The sequence below is a fragment of the Nuphar pumila genome, chromosome 4 (assembly GCF_984573655.1).
Source record: "Nuphar pumila chromosome 4, dmNupPumi1.hap1.1, whole genome shotgun sequence".
NCBI classification, from domain to species: Eukaryota; Viridiplantae; Streptophyta; class Magnoliopsida; order Nymphaeales; family Nymphaeaceae; genus Nuphar; species Nuphar pumila.
In genome coordinates, this window is record NC_143252.1 from 14,140,630 (window position 1) to 14,163,665 (window position 23,036).

A 23,036-nucleotide genomic window follows, 5' to 3' on the forward strand; every position below is an offset into this window, starting at 1 on the left:
GTCTATGGATTAATCTAAGTAGTTTTCCTTCTATATAGTAATAGTTGTTTAAGTTCATCTCTGTTGTTGGCTGAAGGTAAGTGTGATACAGATGGACTGTGTGCCAGCTAAAGAATCACAGGGTCTGAAAGTTATGCTACAGTAGTGTGGCTAATACTCACATGTTCAATGTAGTTACATGCTTGAGTAGCTCTGAAATTTGCAATATGCTATATAGTTGCTGTAACCATCATTGCATCCATCACTGTACACTTGCAGCTTGCTGTAACACACACGCACAATAGATTGGCTATATCGGGGCTGCATGTCTATAGCGTCTCTGTGTTCGTTATTTTAAGAGCATTTGTAGCTGACAATACCTTGTACATTATGTTCAGCATATGCTGATGTGCTGGTTATGTTTTATTAAAAAGACCCACATGCATGTGAATGTTTCTAGTTACGGGTTACATTATGTCCTACACATCCAGGGGTTCTGATTATGCCATAGTTCATGCTCATTATGTTTAACCTTGATTAGTGATCAGCATGTAAATAAATATCTGTGAATACATTTCCATTTCAGGGTTGGTATAAGTATATGTCTTGAATTGTTTGGAAAACCCTGCCTAATGGGCAATATGGGTTGAATACTCGATGCAGGTACTTGGGTTGTTAACTGGTGCGTTATGGCAATAAAACTGATAATAAACTTAAATTAAATTCGTGTGGGCCTGACTGGTTTAAAGGTACCGGGGCAACCGTGCTTGACTGGTTTAAAGGTACAGGAGCACTCTGTGTGGGTTTGTGCAATCAAGAAAAAAAAATGTGATGTTTATACCTTTATAAAATGGCTAAGGTTGGGGACCTACTACGATGGTAGTAGGAGGTAGTTGAGGAAATGCCCCTGCATTTTGGATAATTTAAATAAATGAAAAGATTAACTCACTCTGATTCGGGCTTACCTTAGAGAGGGTAGGTGGTACAAAACTCAGGGGACATGTGTTTTGTGTTTCGAGCAAAAATGACTCGTTCGTCCCCAGTCCTCGAAGTTTGGGGGACCTAGACTACCAATGTGTCCTAGGTGGTAGCTCTTTGTTCTTCTGCAGAAGTTAGGGATGCATCCTGTTTTGGTTTTGGGCCTTTAAGAGGTTCTCTCGGTCACTGGCCGCTCCCTTAGGATTTACAGTTTCAGTAAGAATATTCGAGTTAATAAAACACCAATGAATAATGAACCCCTGAAATGGTTGTCTTGGCCCGCGTGTACCCGCGGGATACTTAAAGATAAACATTTGAAGTAGATCATCTTAGGTATCACATCTGAGTAGGTAGTGACAAATTTACAATTGTATTCATAAATAGTTACTTTTGAAATGTGGTCAATTACTTTTAGCATTCAATGGAATATGTGGCTATGAAATGTTTTAAATTCTGCTAATATTGTTACCTGTTAGTTAGTGTTCACAAACCGTTGCTGTCATAGTGTAGATTCTGTACTTGTTCTTGCATATGCTGAAAATCACACACGGCACCCACATCACATACCTGGCACACGATATACCTGCAAGAAAAATTACAGTATTTCCTACTTAAGACAGTTGTAGTCTAATTCTTATAAATTTACCATTTTTCAGGTGAAAAATAAAATATCATGAGCGGTTGCGGGATGGGGTGTTGATCGAGATGTTTAGTTTATTGTGTTCCCGGGACAATCTCAAATTAAATTTCAATTTATTATTATTCCTGTTAGTTGGAAACTCTGATGTCGTTACTTATTTGATAATGAAATAAAATAAGTGAGGTTGCTTGCTCTCTACTGTAATGTTCCGGAATGCTTAATCTCATAGTATTATTTGTTTTCGCTGTTTTACAAAATAAAAACCTCAAAAATTTGAGTTAAAATTTCGGGGCGTTACAAAACAAGTTTATTATCAATATATTGTCTAGTTTATTTTCTATATATTGTATTTTCGTGTGCTTTTGGTATGCTTAACCATCCTCTCTCTATATGTATATATCTAATATTATAACTATTTATTATATATATGTGTGTAGTTGTTGCTTCATGTTGCAGGAACTTAGAGAACTCATGGATGGAGCTAAGGTAACACAAATGAAATTTCTTAATAATGATTGAAGTTGTTCAAGATTCTTGATGTTTATGCAAGTATTTGAAGACCCATCCCTATCTTATTGTTGCAAACTTTCGGTGATCCACCGCGAGTTTAAGGGGGGTGTTAAGATATATATAGCCTTTTCTTGTATCATTTTTGTCTTGTACATACCAAAGTACACCTAAGTGTACTTTAGGTAATTTTTTTTCTTTTTATATAGTCTTGTACTCAAGGTATACTTTAGGTATACCTTTTTCATGTATTTTATGATAAATATACTTAAGTATACTTGAAGGCTAGTTTTAGATTTCTTTTATTTTTATTCTTTTTATTTTATTTTTTTGTATTTTTGGTAACTAGTTCAACCAGCGGTTGGATTAGCTGTTGGAGTCTACTAGCCGTTAGGCTGGTCTCACTGCTAGTCAAACTAGCAGTTAGACCATCCTAACGGCTAGTATTTTGCTTGGCTATTTATATGAGACTTATGCCTCATTGTGAGTTTGAGAGGATGATTGTACATATTGTGTGAGTTTTGTAGTGAGGTTTATATGTATTTTTTGTTTATTTTATAATTAATAAAAATTTGTTGGTGTTCTTATGAATGTATAAACATGTTATTTCTTATCTATAGTCAAATAAGTTGTCTATGCTTTTTTTCCTCTATTTGTCTTTCGTGTGTGCCACGGGTTTCGTGTTACTTCACATGGAATGCTGAAGATTAAAGTTTCACCAGATTAGAATTATCATGTACACATGTTTTACACCAAGTATGCATTTAATCATGGCTTTTATGTGATTATGGGACATTGTCTCCAAACTTCCAATATTCATATAATTGTCAACTTTTTTTATAACAAGGAACCCATCAGGATCAATCCCTAAATTGGTCCCATCAAATAGTGGTAAACCCCAGGAGAGCAGATGGGCCCCATAGTGCTGCTCCATACTTGATCACAGGGGGAATCAAACTCACAATGTCTGGGGCCTTCAGATCTCCCAATACTTTCCCTAACCAACTGGCAACCCTGCAGGGCATGTAATTTTCAGCAACTTAATGCTCTGAACAAGAGTGATAGCTTCTCCTATCCTTGTATATCAATATGGTTTGCAACCTAAATGGACTTTATGAATGATATTCCAAGCCACCAAGGCTATTCTCTTCCATACTGGTCAACATTGGCAACTTCGGAGTGAAACTTGAGTTGTGATTGTACTTCACACATTACGGTCCCATTTAGAGTAGATATAATCACAGGCAAATTATTCTTATAAGCCATTAATCTAACTCAATAAATTACATTGTCAGATACTAACTGCATCACAGAAAATGGCAATATGATCACCATATTGCCAGTTAAAAAAGCAAACATCCACCAATTTCTGCATCCTGAAGAACACTTAGCTTGAACATTCAAAACACATTACCGATATACCATGAGGTCATCATTTGGCAGTGACAGAAAAAAAAAAACAATAAATTATCTCTGGAGATAAGTAAGTTGCAAGTAGCGAAGAAATGTTTTGATGAACCAATTAAGGACAAGAGAACCATTTCATATGCATAATTTAATTGAATACATGTCATGAACCCATATTATAAGATCAATCCACGTTCATTGTTAAATATGAATCCTAATGAAATGGATGCAAGAATGCAAATAAAATGTATTCAAGGTAGAAAAGTTAACGACATGCTACTATACATAAAATATAAAATTAGGCACACAAAATGTTGAATAGCAGACAGTGCCAACATTTCACATGAGCATTACTGAATGCATTTTTGCATGCAATACTAGAGACCACAAAGAAACATCATCTCATTTCTATCACTATAACCTATTATAAGAACTGCATGAATCAGAACCTGATTTCTCACAGAGAGAGAGAGAGATGGAGGGGGTGTAAATATTGTAACAAATACCTCATTCCGAGCCTCTATCCCTTCAGGGTTGTCTGCTCGAAAAAAATCAGCTGACTGCAGTCAAGCATATTATTATCAAGTTCCAAATACATTAACATTAACTAAAACTACATATAACAAGAACATTTTTTTCAAGTTCCAAATACAAGAAGCAAAACACATTACAGAAGGCTTAGTAATTATACCACAGAGTAATAGCAAGTTAGACGGCTTCAATGGCATGCAACTAGCAATTGAGATCATTAACTATCTGGATCATATTTGTAATTTTGTACAAAGGCTCCAGAAGCAGCCAATGACATGTCACTTTATGGGTATACAAGCATCAAGGAAGTCGTGCAGGATTAAATGCTCACAATGTGGAGTATATTTTGCTAAGATGAAAAAGGGAATCCAAAGGTTTACATAAACCAATCTTCTTTCATTCATTGATCACACACACACATATACATATGTGTGTGTGTGTGTGTGCATTACAAAATACTGTAGGAGGAAACACAACAGTACACTTGCCCAGTGAACTTCATCCTGGTGTATGTAAAAAAGAAGACAGAGACCAAGTTGTGTCTCATGAGTTTGTGCCCCTTTGCTTGTCAAGGCTTTCTGCATAGCTAAGACGTTGTTCACATCTAATATGTCTAACATTATGGCAACTGTTCTTTGTAATCAAATAGCAAAACTGTTGTTGTAATATCGTGTATCTTCGTACTTAGTCATTTTATGAGATTTTCAAAAATTTGGCCAAGTCCAAGAGAAAAATCGTTTGAGCCTCGATTTTAGATTGATGCTTTTAAGTCTGGGCTTGGCCCAGGTCTCATCAACTAGGTCTAAGCGAGCCACTTAAAACGTGAGAAAAAAATTTATTTTCGACATTTAAATGCAAGCGAAATTCGAGCGATATTCAGGTTATTTTGGATGAAATTCGAAATTTGATATTCGTGTTATATGTCGTTGGATGCGTCTCAAAATTCTGAGCGCAACGATATTTTATTTTTCTTGATTTGGTCTACGATTGAGCCAAAAATCACGTTTTTTCCAAAAATTGAGCAGTTTGTCGGGTTGGATCCAGATTTGGATCAGACCGGATCTGAGGGATTTGATCCAAATTAATATGAATTTGGACCCTATCCAAGACCCATATTAATCTGGGTTTGATCCAGTGTAAAACCCATTTGGATTTCAGAGATGGATTTGGATCTTGGATCCAGATCCAAATCCATGCCCAACGTTTTTCCAGCTTTAAATTCAACATAAAGCCTTAATTTGGAGTTTAATAAGGTTGAGAAGCCTTTTGGGTTAATTTGGTAATTTTTGAAAGTTTTTAGATAATTTTAATTAATTAATTAATTAATACTAATTCTGAATTTTATTTTCGGGGCTAAGTAGGACTCTTTAAAAGAGTCCTTATTCCAGCTTAAGAGGGGTTAAGAAAGAGTTCTAAAAGGATTGAAAGTTTTTTTTTAGAAAAGTCAACATTTGGTAGTGTTTCAAAAAAATTAGGAAACTAAAAGAGAGTTCCATTTTTTTTTGGAAACTCTCTTAGAGAAGGGGGCGACCTCCCCTATGGGGCCTATAAAAAGACCCTAAGAAAGAGAGAGAAAAGAAAAAGAAAAGAAAAAAAAGGAAGAGAGATAAAGTGAGGAAAAAGGAGGAAGAAGAGGAGGATATTTGATCTTTTTCAGCCATCCATCCACGTTTTTCAATATCTACCATTGTTTTTCTTCATTTTATATACAAGGTACGGGTTTTCTCTTTTGATTTGAGTGGGAAAAAGAACATGGATTCGATTTCCATGTAGTATTTTAGTATAAAATCATGTGAAAGAGTAAATCTAAATATTTACTCTAAGATCCATGGTTGAGATCATGTATTTTCCCCTTTTTGAAAGCTATTTTTGGAGTAAAATCATATGAAAAGTATTTTTACGGTAAAACAGAATTTTAATCCATGAAAAATATAGCTTGTTAGGCGTGTGCTTTAGAGTAATATCGATTTTCGAAAGAGATTCATGTTATGGACTGGTAGTGGTGTGTTTTGTTTGTAAATTTGATTTGTGCCTAAGCCAAAAAAAATCAGAATCGTGTTTACTCGTTGGGAATCATGTACTATATGCACATCCGGGTGATGATATTCCATATACGCGTGATTCATTGCATGACAGATCGATTAAAGCTTGTATGGTTTGGTTTGTATGAGCACACGTCTAAATGTCTGCAGTCCTTTTCAGAGAAAAAAATATGTATGCATATACAGAATTCTTTTTTCTTTCTATTTTCTCTTGGGTTTGGATGGCTCGATAGGAGCCAGCTTGAGTCCTGCCCAACTGGGCTTGTAATGCCCCAAAATTTCAAACTTGCGAACCTTTGAGAAAACAGGCAAGAGACTAGAAAAAAACTCTTTCCTTCAGAGTTTGTTAATAAAATCAGCGAAAGACTATTCTTTTGTTAATTCAGAAGGCAAGCTGACAACTTTGGGCACGTTAGCTAAAAGAATCAAAACTCACAAAATTCGGATATTCCAAGAAAAATTCGTTACAAACCCAAAACATTCAGGATGAGAGCTAAGAGCAGAAAGAAGAAGTCTTGCAGCCATCTTGTCATCGCGTCATCACTCGTGGTGTACCTAATCATCACTTGTACCCATAGAATGGGTTAGTTTCGCGAAAAACTAGTAGGTGCACAAAAGAGACTACAGGAAACTGAATTAAGTACATTTAATTCAGTATGTTAATCAGTTTAAAGGAGATATGCAGTTAAACAGGTAAGCAGTGCAACAGGGTAAGCAGTGCAAACGGTTAGGCGGTGCAAACGGGTAAGCGGTGCAAGCAGGTAAGCGGTGCAAAACAAGTAAGCAGCGCAACTGTCAAAACGTAGCAAGACAATTCTTTTGATCGTAAGCTATGAACTACCATGCAACAAGCTTGTTTTCATTCCTAGAACGAGGTCTCTACACCCAATCATTATCAGGTCATCGTTTGTCGCTCTCACTACTTCTAACAAACGCTTTGTCCTGAACAACCTTAATTTATTTCAATCTCTCAAGGCCTTACGCGGCCAACTATCACCTGTTATAACTCACCTAAGGTGTCATACTTTCTCAGAAAAACTCACCTTTCCATAGAAGGTCCAAAACATGATCATGATCTAAAATCGCTAAAGATCTGATTCTCACATCAGGGTTAAGCATGTAATCATGTTAAAGCAGAAAGTCAAAACTATAGATTCATAAGTGGCTATCCCAAACAATCTCGAAAGATCATCACAACTCACCATAACTTTTTATGGTAATCAAAAACACAAGATCCACGTCGGATCGCTAAGTCTGGGAAAAAGTACGACCTCACAAGGAATTACCACCCTAGAGGGTATACCTGGTTTTGGACGACACACTTTTTCACAGGAGTTCACCATCTTTGCGGCTACCCGCTCTTAGACAGTGTACCTCCTCACAGAGATTCTACCGCTCCAGCCGGATTACCAGATTTGAGAAATGTACAACCTCACAAGGAATTACAGTCCTAGAGGGTATAACTAGTCTTGGACGACACACTTCCTCACAGGAGTTCACCGTCTTTGCGATTACCCGCTCTTGGACAGTGTACCTCCTCACAGAGATTCTACCACTCTAGCTGGGTCACCTGGTCTTGATCATATATACCCTCACAGAGAAACCTTTGAAAACTCAGTCCCCAACAAATGTCATATCCAATGAAAATCATTGCGATACACGCATCAACACAAATGACCGCTCTCAGGGTCCATAGCCACTATTACAATCAACAAGATCAACGTCGGATCACCTTGTCTGGGAAATGTATAACCTCACAAGGAATTCCGCCCTAGATGGTATACCTGGTCTTAAACCATACACTTTCTCACAGGAGTTCACTGTCTTTGCGGCTACCCGTTCGTGGACAGTGTACATCCTCACAGAGAATCTACCACTCCAGTCGGTTACCTGGTCTTGATCATACACGCCCTCGCAGATAATCCTTTAGAGATCAGGTCCTCAACAGATATCATACTCAGTGATACATGGATCAATACAATCGACTGCTTTGAATAATTGACCGCTCTTGGGGTCAGTAGCCACAATATGGGTACAAGCATGTATATCAGCAATATGCATCGTATCACTTCACATGGTAAAACAAAACACAAGATCACACATTGCTCCAATAAGGTTCCATGAACCATGAACATATTATCGCATACTTCCAACATTTCTTATCACGTGGCATATCAATCACATCACACAGAAACATATAATACTACGCATCGTGTTATTACCACAAGAAACATTGCAATCCTCAAATAGGACCTCAAAGCATGCATAAATGACACATGAGAACACGCAGATATGGCAATTCAGCTGATTCTATAGGCGAAGAGTAACTAACTCTATCTGATAGCCAAACAAAACAATTGAATAAGACAAGCACTCATAACAATGCTCGTGATACATACAATTACCATCAAATGGCTCAGTCCATCAACAACTAATTAAATTAATCGTAAGGCATAAACCATTGCATTGCAAGTCATTCATAAGTTATACATGATAAGCAATCATACGGCAGCTGTTATATCACAATATGTAAGTAGCTACAAGCGGCCACGTCGGATCCTTGAGTTAAGTGCATACTCGTATAAATATATATATATTTGTATATATATATTTATTTAATGGCCATTTTTAGTTTAATTAAACTTAATTCAATTATCCAAGTCCTCTGTGCAATCTTCCCCTACCTTGGAGAGTTGCGAGCTTGCTGGCATCTGCGGGTGTAAACAATTGACGGCTCGGGTCGCTGAGCGCGAGCGAGATCTGTCGTACGAACTGCAAAAATGACAGCCTTAGCATGCTAACACCAAAAATAGAAGGTCAAGAACACTGTCGTCGTCCTGACGTGAAGGAAGTAGAGGCAGGGGCATTGTGCCCCTGCGCACCTACTATCAGCGCAAGAAGCAGGGGCAGGGGCTGCGAGCCCCTGCTAACATGATGTCAGCAAACAACGAGGAGGCAGGGGGTTGCACCCCTGCCCTCATAAAGCGAGGGCAAGCAAGGTTGCGCCCCTGCCTGACAAAGTAGAAGATAGGCAGGGGGCTTCGCCCCTACCTATCGAACATGCACGGAGGCAAGGCTTGGCCCTTGCCCGAAGAAATGCGATCAAGCAGGGGGCGAAGCCCCTCCTGATGCCAGAGAAGAGCGAGGCAAGGGGGCTTGCCCCTGCCTGTCGAAAAACAACGAAGGCAAGGGCGATGCCCCTGCCTAAAGAGAGAAGAGGCACAGGGAGAGGGCTCGACCCCTCCCCTGCCGCAACAAGGAGCAGGGAGGGGCTCGACCCCCTCCCCTGTCAAAACAAAGAGCAGGGAGAGGGCTCAGCCCCTCCCCTGCCGTAACAGGGAGGAGGCTCAGACCCTCCCCTACCTGAAAGAAGCAGGGAGGGGTTGGGCCCCTCCCCTGCTAAAGGTGGTGCAGGGAGCAAGGAGGGGAGCTCGACCCCTCCCTTGCCGTAACAAGAAGCAGGGAGGGTCTCGGCCCCTCCTGCGTACTACGAAGGCAGGGAAGGTCGAGCCCTCCCCTGCGAAGATCGAAGGCAGGGAGGGCTTGAGCCCCTCCCTGCGATAAACAGAGGCAGGGAGGGTCGGACCCTCCCCTGCGCATCGAGACAGGGAGGGGGTTCGACCCTCCCTTGTAAAAGAAAAGGCAGGCAGGGGGCCCAAAACCCCTGCCGAAACCTTTCTTACAGGCGGCAGGGGCTTTAGCCCTGGCGACTTGTCGGCAAAGCGGCAAGGGCTTAAGCCCCTGTCAGACGGCTATCCCTTGCCGCAACGGACCGACATGCAGGGGCTTTTGCCCCTGTCGGTCAACGAAAGGAAGAAGAAAAAGGGAAGAGGAGGCAGCAGAGGGGTACGCACCTGGGAAGATCGCGACGACGAGGGAGTCCATGGACGGCCGATGGCGAGGCATTGATGGCTAGACGATCGTCAGCGACGATGATCGAGGGTTCACGGATGTCGCTGATGTCTTCAGTCATCGACGGCTGAAGAAGGGGGGAAATCGTCGGTGGCCGCTACCCGACAGACTCGAGGAGAGGGGGGGTCGGGTAAAGAGGCATCGCCGGCGAGGTTGCACAGGGGAGGCTGTCGCCGGCGAGGGTGGGCTCCGGTGGTGCTGTCGCCAGTGGTTGTGCTTGCCGACGACGGTGGGTCGACGCATGGGGAAAGAGAGCGAGTATCGGGGAGAGAGAACGAGAGAGGAAAAAGGGGGCGGGGGTTCTCTTTGAAACCCCTGCCTCACTGTCTTTAAAAGACACGGGAGGCGATGCCTCCATTGGGTCCGGGAGGGGTTCGGGTCCGGATCCGACCCGAATCCAAGCTTATCAATTTTTTTCCGGTTATTACAGGGTTATTACAGGGCTGGCAGTCACTGCCAGGCCAGCCACCCGGCATGTTCCCTTTTAAAAAAAATGGTAAAGATATAGGGAAATCTGCTTATAGATTGAAGTTGTGCTTGGACAACACGTACTGTGTATCTTTTATGGTAAGCATGTTTCTTTGTATAACCCAACCAAGGAACCATTAGAAGTCTGTGTTATTGCGTGCTTATTCCTCATACTAAATCAGAAATTTGGTTTCGATTTGCATTCATGCTAGGATGGTGTAAGTTGCAGCACGTTCTATATTAATGTACTCTCAAATTGATGTGAAAAACTGGATGTCAGGCTCTGCTTGTACAACTGAATGAGAAAAAAAAATATAAGAACTTATCTTATTTTGACCCAGTGGGGCAGTGGGGCCAGGTCTGACCAAGCCGACTGGGTTGGCTTGGCTGGAGTCGAGCCCCAGCCGACTGTCAGTTGGCTGGGTGCTGGGTTGTATGTTGCTCAAAACAAAAAAAAAATGTTTTAAACAGTTGGACCCAGCCGACCTGCAGTCGGCTGAGCCATGGGCAATCAGCCCCCAGCCAACTGGGTCGGCTGGGCTGAGTACCTGACCCAGCCGACTGGGTGGGGTTTGGCTGCGTGCCAGACCCAGCCGACCAGTCGGCTGGGTCATGTGTTCTAATATATATATAGATATATATGTATATATATATGTGTGTGTGTGTGTGTGTGTGTGTGTGTGTGTGTGCGCGTGTGACGGAACATGTGTTGTGGATTGTGAATTTTTAAAAGTTTTGCAAGGGTAGGTATTCTAAACACATGTTAAGGATACATACAGGTTTCATATGTGACTGTATGCTAAATGTGTGCATAAGTGAGGGTTGAAATAGCTCATGTAACTTGCAGTTATACTTAAAAAAAATTAGATTTCCTATCCATAATACATTCAGCCTTTGCATGTAAAGAATAATATGTTTTACTTCCCGGTATTAGATACACTCTATGTCACATGGGTGCGGGTGCGGGTGCGGGTGTGGGTACGGGTGCAGCGCAATTTCAAAAATTTTGGACACGGAGACTCGGCTATATATATATATATATATATATATAATTCTAGTAAACAAATAAAATTAAGGTAAACACATCTATGGGCCATGGTTAAAGGAAAAAAAACTTGAAACTATGACCTTGTGAAATGGTCCATAATCTGTACTGGTCCAATTTTTTAAATGATCCCTTTACTATAGCATTCACATATTTGTGATTTGTTCAGTTTTGACATTCAAATGTTTAAACTTTATACGTTAACAGTTGCACAGACTGTGCAATGCAGTCTGTGCAATGCAGTGACTATGCAGTTGCACAGTCTGTGATTGTGCAACTGCAATGCACAGTCTGGTTATATTTTTTTTTCAAAAAAAGATATATAAATATTGATTTTTTTTGTTTTTTGTCCTAAAAATGGACATTTTTGGACTCGGTCAAAGTTGACCGAGTCCAAAATGTGGACAGACTCGGCCTCGACTTGTTGACCAAGTCCGACTTGGCGTTGACCGAGTCCAGGCCGAGTCCGAAGCCGCACCCATGTCGGGGCGTGTCGACTCGGGTGCGGCGCCTCCCTAGCCAAGTCCGTGTGACATAGGATACACTATGTTGAATCAAAACATTACTGCAAGACCCCATCCTATGCATGTGTATACCTTAATTTGATGTGTTTGGCACTTGCGCCATTACTTGAATATTCACATGTTTAATTAAAATGGGTATTTCATGAAAGCTTGCATGCAACATGAAACATGTGAATTAAGGCATGCATTGGTTATGAGTGTGTATTGAATGAAACCATGCATTGAACTTGAATACATGTGCATTCATGCATATGCCTGTGAATTTTATTATTTTATGCACATCTCAAAAGGGTTTGGCATACATGAGTATGTGTTGGAAAGCATGTGGAAGGAATACATATTGGCATGTGAATGATGATTTTTGCTTATGAATGCATTGATGATCAAATGGATCATCCTGGGCTGGGTGAGCCTTGAGCATGTGTTGCTATTTATATTAATTGTTAAATGCATTGCAAAAGTCAAATGTGTTAATTGTTGTTTTATTGCATTGTTCCATGATGCCACGGGCTATGGTCTCATGAAGAGCATGCTGATTTGCAAACTTATGTTATTAATTTTGCATGTTGATTTGCAAACGTAAAAGAGATGAATTAATAACAAGATAAAGAGAAAATAAAGAATAGTGTAATCTATGTTTCCTTGATGTCCCTTGTTTAGTGTGAGAAACTTGGATATTGCGGTTTTGGGGAAACCGTGAGAATACAAAAACTGTGTGCTTTACTTTTTTTCTTGAACCCGATATTGAGGTTCTTTCTCCTGACCACAGTTTTAGGGAGAGTCTGTCACTTTGCCTGGGGGTGATGTATAGACACAGTTGTTGTTTGGTATACCAAGAAAAATGACACTTGTAGATGCTGATGTCTTTGGTGTCCCCGACATTAGATGCTGATTTCTAATGTTCTGATAGATGGTGTTGTTTCCTGATATCGATCGAGGGCTAAGTTTATAATCTAGTAATAAAATATAAATTATGTGTTAAGTTACCCTGAGAACCTAACTTGACCTCGGAGAATTTACCTATTTTGAGTATCCACAGGTGATGGTAATAAAAAGTGGAACTTAAATGTGTGTGCATCCTAATAGGGACATGCATATAAAAGAAAACTTGATTAAAGATAATAAATTATGCATGCATTGCATTGAAATCATGCATATCCCTGTTATGTATTAGATCATACATATTTACTTGTTCCCTTAATTGTGATATATTGATGATTGCATGACGTTGTTCCTTAATGCATGCTAAATGTCTTTAATGCTTAGATTGTGATCTCTGTTGTTATTAAATATTTTCTCATGCTTAGTAAATGTTCCCTATTGCATGAATGATTATTTGAATTATGAAGGTATTATATTTATGTCTCTTTAAAATATTGCATGAACTTTATTTATGTTTTTTTTACTTATTTGATTCATTAGAGAGACCTGTACGCAGAATTCTTTGGATTCTGATACCCTACTTTGTATTTTTTTTCGCAGCCTTAGATGTCTAGTGGGGTAACCTGCTTTTGAGAGGAGTCACGAAGGGACTACACGACTACATAGCAGATTCTTGAGATGGCGTGGCCCCTTCTTTTTGCTTTTTTTACTTTCATTTACTTATGTCTCAGACTCTTTACATTTGAATAAATAAAGTTTGGTTTGATTTTGGTTTGGTATGAAAGATGAGTATAAGATTCCTTATGGTGGTGGTGGTGTTTAACTGTAAGACCTCGGGTCTCTGGGAATGTTTATGCACTTGTTTAAAAAAAAAATTGCCACTTTTTCACGGGTATGAAATAGGGTCATTACAATTGTAAACCAACTCTGCAGTTATAATTTTAATACAAAAAATGGTCATATCTTTCCAATCCCATTTCAAACACGGGTAGCAAAAGTTAAAAAGAAGGTTATCCTATTTGGTTAGACATGGTCTCCACACAATTAGAATCAACTACATCCAAAGAAAATAAACCTGATCAAAGGTACTAGTCCAGTAGCCATAGAGGCTGACCTAGATCTAGGTAGATCCAACCTGAACAGGGGCTCTGTTACCCACTTACAAAAAATCATGGTTCTGTGGTGGCATCTGAGTAGCTTTTAACCACAATACTCAATCTTGTACAACTTCCAGCCTCACCTAGGGCGCTAGAAGCAGACTCTTAACTGAGAGGTGAAAACCAGAAAAGCTCATCCTCAGGCTAAAATATGGAACAAGATATCTAGAGGAAAAGACTTCTTAGATAAGTGTGACTATATCCTCTGTTGCAAATTGGACATTTTCTTAGTAGATGGTAAGATTTATCAGCAAAATCTAGACAGAGGTTTACCTAGAATTTTTTAGCATATTTCCGGGGCATTTTGTCCTTTTCATAAGTGGTGACAGATCGATGGCATGGAATGTAATATTTCTTGTATTCTGTAGGTTTTTCTTTTGTATCATGTTGTGGTATGCCTTGTAATTTCTTCTTAATATACATTTAGATTTTTCCCTTTTAGTGCTTCAATATAAATATATTGGATTGGAGTCAATCCCTCTCCATTAAACATTAGGGATTGCATCTGGTTTGTCCTCTCTTCTCCATCAACATTGATTCTAGGGCTGGATTTACAAAAATGACCAACCAAGAAAAAAGGCATGCCCTAGGAAATGAACACAAACACAAATCAGTCATCCACTGTCTGTAGTGAAGCATTTTCTTTCTGGATGGTAACATCTGTTAGAACATTAGACAGAGGTTTCCTATTGACCAATCAAGAAAAAAGCCATGTTCTAGGAGATAATTCCAAGCATGCATATCCATGAACCAAATGTCCTACACGAAACTGAACATTTTATGTCCTACATGAAACCAAGCTTCAGCTGCTGGGCAGTTTCGCAAAGTACTTGGCTTTCACTTCCATCTAGTGAGAGAACTTTAATTTTTTTTGTGCAGGTACTCAGAAATCCCTGAAGTACTTGGCTTTCACTTCCACCTAGTCTGAAACTCTTAATTTTTTGGATCAGATACTTAGACATCTTTTGTTGTTCACACCGTGAGTTCAAAGGGAAAATTAGTGAATAAGGTCATGTATGTTTAATCTTTCCATGTGGTGCTCAAACTTTACATTTCTCACAGAGGTACTTCGTCTTGCGGATCCTGTTGTTAACAAGAATTACTACTGATCATCAAAAAAACAATGGATATTTGTTCATCTTCTGACTAATCACTCAACAAAAAAAAGTATGTAGGAGAATAAAGACAGAATATGCAATTTTCATCAGTTAAACATGTATCACGGATATTGAAAAAATGAGGCTTACACAAGAATAGATTAGGAAATGGAACCATGGACATGATGAAAATCTTAATGAGTGAATGCAATAGAAAAGCATAAATAATTTATGATAGTGAGAAGCAAAATGCTTACTTGATTTACTCCATGCTTGAGACGACGATACTATTAACCAAACCAAACACAAAGGCAATAATTAGCAACCATGTAAACCTTTGAGAATGCATAGGAACAAAATGGTTAACAAAAAATCACCTTGCCAACATTGAAATGCTTGGTTTCATGACCTAACCATCGAAGGTACCTAGTGAGCTTTGCTGCTGTAAAGGTCTTACCTCGTGCTGGCAGCCCAACCTATACCCATGAGAAAAATTGTAACACATTCATCTTGAACTGAAGGAAACAAAAACATGTTTCAATGTCTATTGAAATTCCAATCTCTGATAACAGCAATAATGTTCAACAGAAGACTTCTGAATTGCTTTAAGATCAGTAAAAAATGTAAGCAGATCATTGGTGATTGTGTCAACTAGCTAAGCTAATCAGACAGCCCTGAATATGAAAAGATTTCACTAGCAGGACAAGCAAAGGGTGTATCCGTGTATATGACAGCAAAATAAACAAAGATACTGAGATACTCTACATGCATCTAATAAGTAAATCAAAGAAAAGAGGAAACTTTATTTTTGGACATAGAGCTATTAGAAAGTATACTTTCTATAGATTCAGGGTAGATAAATAGCTCAAGACCTGCTCAAATTACGATGACTTTTGAATTCATATGCCAGAGAGTACAGCAAATGAAATTATTCATTAGCAAAGTTTCCTTTTAACATCTAGAGGAAAACCATAGGGTGCAGTGTCAGTTTTGTCTGCAAAAATTTCCTAGAGAAACCATATGTATCCAGACACTGCAAACCTAGATTCTGTTTTTGAATTTAAAAAAGGTAATGGTCAATTTTATTTTGTATGGATGCCGGCCATTTTTCTTATTGTTTGATCACCTGGGAGAGTGCCTATATGGAAACTGTATCACGTGGATACAATACAACTACAGATCTGCAGGACCTGCAGACAGCTGGCAAGATATGGGTGTTAAAATGTATGTGTGTGTATATATATGTAAGACTCGTGCCTTTTGAACCCCTTTATGCTATGGTCTCAACCAAACTTACATGTGAATCATATTTAAAATTGTTTCTCCCCGTTCGAATCTAGAGAAGAACCCATACCTTAAATTGGATGTAGAAAAATATCGAAAAATTGACAGATGATCGGTAAGGCTGGATTTCCTCCTCTCCTTCCTCTTCTTCATTTTCTTTCTTTTTTCTCGCTTTCTTTATTTTCTTTCTTTTTCCTCTCTCTCTCTCTCTCTCTCTCTCTCTCTCTCTCTCTCTCTCTCTATATATATATATATATATATATATATATATATATATATATATATAACAAGATTTAGAGAGAGAGGAGTTAGACCCCTTAAATAAATTTTTTTGTTCTTTAAGTCTTCTAGAGAGGGGGTGACATCCCTTCTAGAGGCCTCTTATATGCATGGAGTTCCACCATATGTGGAACTCTTCCATCTACCTTCTGAATCCATCTAAATCTTATCTCTTTTATTTTATTTAAATTAATATTCTCAAGGAATATTCCAAAGGAGTTCTAGAAGCCCACATGGGATAGAGTTCTACCCCAGGTAGAACTTTACCTCATCTTTATTTTATTTTAAAGTTTTTTTAAACTTTAAATTCAAAGTAACTTTAAAATTGCCATTGATGGATTTCGAATCAAGATTTAGATCCAAGATCAAAATCCATATCTAAATCCATATGGATCCAACCTGGACCAGATCTTGTTAATATGGGTCCTAGTGTAACGCCCCAAAAATTTTAACCTTAATTATAGTTCAAAAATTGAAATTTCGAGACCAAATTTTTTTTTTGATAAGTATAAGTAAATCAGATCTTATAACGCAGAAACGATTTTTAAAAACGGTTAAGACTTTGGGCGCGGTTACACTAAAGATAACAATCAAATCAAAATGTACGGGATATACACATTTCAAACGACGTACAATATAAGACTGAAATATGAAGAGTTTTAATTTCATTTCAAATCAGAGTATAAAAAAATACTTCAGTCTCTACGTGATCAAGTACTTAAAACAAAAATATCATGAATACCAAGATCGCAAGGTAAGAGTGGACCCTCGAGGATGCAGCTCGACCAACCCTTCGCTCCAACTACTTATCATATTTTACCTGCATTACCTGTCCCCCATAAAACGGGGTCAGACTCGCTAAAGTCTGGTAAAGCAACCCAAACTCAAACTTAAAGAAAACATATCAAGCATTTAAAGGTAAAGATATATTATTCATCCATCGTCAAGTGATAGACAAGGGAACATCCTATGAGTCATTCATTTCAAGCATTCGAAAATAAAGCATTTAAAAGCATTTCATCACTTAATATTCTATTCAACCTTAACTCACGTAATAAATCAATATCTATATGCATTCAAGTCATACAAGTCATCGCATATATATATATATATATATATGCATCTAAGACATTCAAATCATTGCATCATTTTCATATGCATTCATAATTCTTATAAACAATAAGTTAAATCACATTTGAGCATTCCAACGTGAAACACACGCAGATACCTTATAAGTAATTTAGTTAGATATTCATGATACACGTCAATCATGATACATAGGTGTGATATATTTACTCAGACAATCATAATGCAATCATTTGCAATGAAACTATGTAGGTGTGATGTATCATTCACCTAAATAGTCAAAACTATGCGAGATGTGTCATTCACCTATACGCTAATATAAGCGTCACAATCATAACCTCATCAAGATCTAAAATCAATAAGGATCTGATTAGCATATCTGAGTTCAATATATAATCATGCTATAATAGAAAACCCAAATCTATAGATTCATAACTGGCTATCTCAATCTACTCAGAAGATCATCACAATTTATCATAACATTTCATTTATTCATAATAAAGATTTACAAAATCCACACCAGATCACCTGGTCTGAGAAATTTACAACCTCACAAGGAGTTACCGCCCTTGACGGATGGTCTGCCTGATCTTTGACAATAAACTTTCTCACAGGAATATACCGTCTTCGCGGGCTACCCGCTCTTGGACAATGCACTTCCTCACCTCACAGAGAATCCTTAGGGAACAGTTTCACAACGGGTACCATATCTAGTGAAAACTATTGTGATACATGCATCAATACAATTGACCACTCTCAGGGTCGATAGCCATCAACACAGGCATAAGCATGTATACAATCAAAGCATCACACCATACATCACTTCATATGACATTAAAATTATAAAATCACACATTTAACCAATAAGGCTTCATGAACCAAAGCTCACTATTGAACTTAAACATTTATTGCATGCATTCACAATTTCATTTCACAATTTCATTTCACATGACATTTAAATCATATCATACATAAGCATAGCATCTTACGCATTATATCATCGCTACAAAGAACATTGCACTTAGTAAATTGAACCTCAAAGTATGCGTAAACAAAACATGAGTTCTATGCATGCATATGTGAACATACACATTTCATAATACAAAGCAACTAAACATCCACATACATAACTCTTACGTAGTTCGAGATATGCACACACGATAAAAGTCATATGCATTTTTCACCACATGAATCGATATATCACCTTAGATATAATTGTGTAAGGGTTGGTCAAAATCTCATTGACCATCCTACCGTACATCATACGCATATATTTCTCAGGCAAACAAGATATACAAGTTCAAAACAATTTATAACATTCACATGCTTTCTTCTACAACAACAAACAACAACAACAAACCCGCCTGTGTATAACTGTTTAGTTATACACTGCCGGTCCCAAGCCCGGATAAAGGAGGAGGGTTGCGGTAGGCCTGTGACAGCCAGCATAAAAACTTAGTCATACCTTATGAAAATGAACCAATATGAGAATTTCGTTGGGGCGTTCCCTACTGAGCGACGCGTTGTACTCTCTAGGCCCGGAGGCAGTGATAAATGGGCAAGGGTTGCTAGGTCGTCGCCCAGAAGCGACGCGTCACACCGGCGCCCGGGTGTGGTGTCAAATAGGCAAGGGTTCCCTCACTTTGTTGGACGGGTGGGGGTAAAGAAGTTAGTCCAAGACCATAAAATTAGGTTAGCCACTTGGAACATAGGGTCTTTAACTGGTAAGTTGGTAGAGTTAGTAGATGTTATGTGTAGGAGAAAGATTGATGTTTTATATCTACAAGAGACCAAATGGGTAGGTGAGAAAGCAAAAGTGATAGAACCTTGGGGATATAAGATTTGGTATACAGGAATAAATAGGAATAGGAATGGAGTAGGGATTGTTATGAGTCGTCAGTTTATAGATCACGTAGTTGAGGTCCGTAGGAAGGGTGATAGAATTTTACTTATTAAATTAGTATTAGGTACGGATATTATTAATATTATTAGTGTTTATGCACCTCAAGTAGGTTTAGATGATTCCATTAAGCATCAATTTTGGGAAGATTTAGATGGAGTAGTACAAGGGATATCTTATGGAGAAAAGCTTTTCATCGGCGGTGACCTTAATGGACATGTAGGCATGGATTTGAGAGTATCCATGGAGGCTATGGTATAGGAGAAAGAAATGAAAGTGGAGAAAGGATTTTAGATTTTTGTTTGTCCTATGATATGATCTTAGCAAACACTTGGTTTAGGAAGAGGGAGTCTCACCTAGTAACATTTAAAAGTGGGGCTAATACGAGTCAGATAGATTTTTTCCTACTTAGAAAGAGAGATAGGGGTTGTTGCATCAATTGTAAGGTTATACCGGGAGAAAGTGTAGCTACACAACATAGAGTCTTAATTTTAGATCTTAGAATTAGACAATGCCGCAAAAGGGATAGACATAGGATAGATCCTAGAATTAAGTGGTGGGCACTGAAAGGAGCTAAATAAGGAATGTTTGTAGAGCAGGTAGTTAAGGAAGCTGATTGGTGTCTCGAGGATGATTCAGAATCAATGTGGAATAAGATAGCGGGTGGCATGAGAAAGGTGGCTAAGGAGGTATTGGGTGAGTCTAAAGGCGGTGCACCGCTAGGTAAGGATACATCATGGTGGAATGAGGATGTCAAGTTAGCTATTAAGGTGAAAAGAGAGTGTTATAGATATTTAAGTAAGAGTCGTGATAATGAGAATTTGAAGAAGTATATGATAGCAAAGAAGGAAGCTAAAAAAGTTGTTCGAAACGCGAGGGATAAGGTATATAAGGAGGTTTATGACAAGTTGGATACCAAAGAGGGCGAGAAGGATATTTATAGGCTTGCAAAGATGAGAGATAGGAAATCGAGGGATCTGAGTATGGTTAGATGTATCAAAGATAAAACACAAAGGGTTTTAGTCAAAGATGAGGAGATTAAGGAGAGATGAAAAGCTTATTTTGATAAGTTATTTAATGGAAGTCATGCTCAGGATCTTGGAGACTTCTCCATTCATTTTTATGAGATGAATCGTGACTTCATGCGCAAGATTCAAAAGAAAGAAATTGCAGAGGCTTTGAAGAAAATGAAATCAAGAAAGGCAGTTGGCACAGATGATATACCTATCGAGGCTTGAAAATGCTTGGGTGAGAAAGGTTTAGAATGGTTGACAAATCTTTTTAACAAGATTTGGCAGACAAATAAGATGCCTAATGAGTGGAGGAAGAGTACTTTGGTGCCGCTATATAAGAAAAAGAGTGATATACAAGATTGCACAAACTATCGTGGTATAAAACTCATGAGTGATACTATGAAACTTTGGGAGAGGGTGATGGAGTCTAGGTTGAGGAAGGTTGTCATGATATCGGAGAATCAATTTGGTTTTATGCCTGAAAGATCAACTATGGAAGCTATACATCTTCTTAGACAACTTATTGAAAGATATAGAGAGAGGAACAAAGATTTGCATATGGTTTTTATTGATTTTGAGAAGGCATACGATAGAGTACCTAGGGACGTTCTCTGGTGGACAATGATGAAGAAAGGTGTTTCTCTCAAGTACATTAGTATAATTAAAGATATGTACGAAGGAGTAGTAACCAATGTCCACACTTGTGGAGGGGTGACAACCAATTTTCCTATAACGGTTGGGTTACATCAAGGCTTTGCATTAAGCCCTTTTCTATTTGCGATAGTGATGGAAGAGCTTACGAGATCAATTCAAGAAAATGTACCGTGGTGTATGTTGTTTGTTGATGATATTGTTTTGATTGATGAGTCTAGAGCTGGGGTTAATGCTAAGTTAGAATTATGGAGACAGACATTGGAAGCTAGAGGTTTTAAGTTGAGTAAGAGTAAGACTGAATATATGGAATGTCGGTTTAGTAAGCAACGAAGTAGTGATGGGAGTGTAGTGAAGCTTGGTGAGCAAGAAATACCGGTGAATGATTATTTCAAATATTTGGGATCCATCATTCAAAAGTATGGAGAAATTGATGGAGATGTAAATCATAGGATAAAGGTTGGGTGGATGAAATGGAAAAGTGCAACTGGAGTGTTGTGCGATCGTAGAATGCCATTGCGGTTGAAGGGAAGTTTTATAGGACGACTATTAGACCCGCTTTACTATATGGTACGGAATGTTGGGCTGCCAAGAGACATCATATTCAAAAAATGAGTGTAGCTGAGATGCGGATGCTTAGATGGATGTGTGGAAATACAATAAAAGATAAGATTCGGAACGAGGAGATACGTAAGAAGGTAGGTGTTGCACCCATTGAAAATAAGATGTGAGAGAATCGTTTACGGTGGTTTGGACATATTCGGCGAAGGCCTAATGATGCTCAAGTTAGAAGGTTGGAGAAATGGGAAAATATATTAGTTAAAAGAGGTCGGGGTAGGCCTAGGAAGACTTGGATGGAGATGATAGGAAAGGATATGAATGCTTTGAACCTCACCGAGGACATGGCATTGGATAGAAATGATTGGAGGAAAAGGATTCTTGTGGAAGACCCAAAATGAATTTTTTTTTTGGTTCATATCGCTGACCCCAATTGTTTTAGGATGAAGGCGTAGTTGTTGTTGTTGTTGTTGTTGTTGTATGCTTTCTTCTATACAAGAATAAATGAGTTCATATGACAAGACAATATATATAACATTCACAGTATGCATCAAATACGACTTATACATATTCATAGTAGTTATATGTGCACCATGTATCAAATTCATACAAACACACAAAGCAACATAGTATGCGCAAACCAAAGTACGATGACATACATTGCGTACATATTATACATTCATAAGTGCACAGGCATTCAAATCCACACACAGGTGTACCTGCAGCAAACACACTCCATATTTCGCTAACTACAATTATGACAAGCATGATCTCCGAACTACAATCACAAGAGTCCTAGATATCCACAACTAAGTGAAGTGTGTGAGCATAACTTGTATTTGCAATTCATTTAGATATTCAGTGCAACATCATGCTTATACAATTAGTGCCTAAACATGCTCTCTATAAGTTCAGTTAAGGTATCTAACCTTAATAATGTGAAGGACAATGAATCGAAACTCAAAAGACCGAAGAGTTATGAAGTCCGCAAAGACCGCTACCCAAGTAATACAATGAACCCTTCGTGTGCGATCGCAAATGCCAAAAACTCAAAAAATGTCAATTCTAACATGATTAGCCAAAAATAGCAAATTAT

The 23,036-nt window shown here is 38.5% G+C and overlaps 1 protein-coding gene across 2 annotated transcripts in view; it reads right to left on the reverse strand.

The window, feature by feature from the left end:
* LOC149839445 (6-phosphofructo-2-kinase/fructose-2,6-bisphosphatase-like) overlaps window positions 1–23,036 on the reverse strand; it is a 200,072-nt gene that overhangs the window by 125,460 nt on the left and 51,576 nt on the right. For both annotated transcript variants that reach the window (XR_016431325.1, XM_090002555.1), the window contains exons 7-9: window positions 15,547–15,645; window positions 15,427–15,456; window positions 4,018–4,071 (exon numbers count right to left, since the gene is read on the reverse strand). Coding sequence is in view for 1 of the 2 variants with exons in the window: in XM_090002555.1 (XP_089858681.1) it covers window positions 4,018–4,071; window positions 15,427–15,456; window positions 15,547–15,645 (183 nt within the window). In the remaining variant the exon portion in view is untranslated. The remainder of the gene's footprint in view (window positions 1–4,017; window positions 4,072–15,426; window positions 15,457–15,546; window positions 15,646–23,036) is intronic.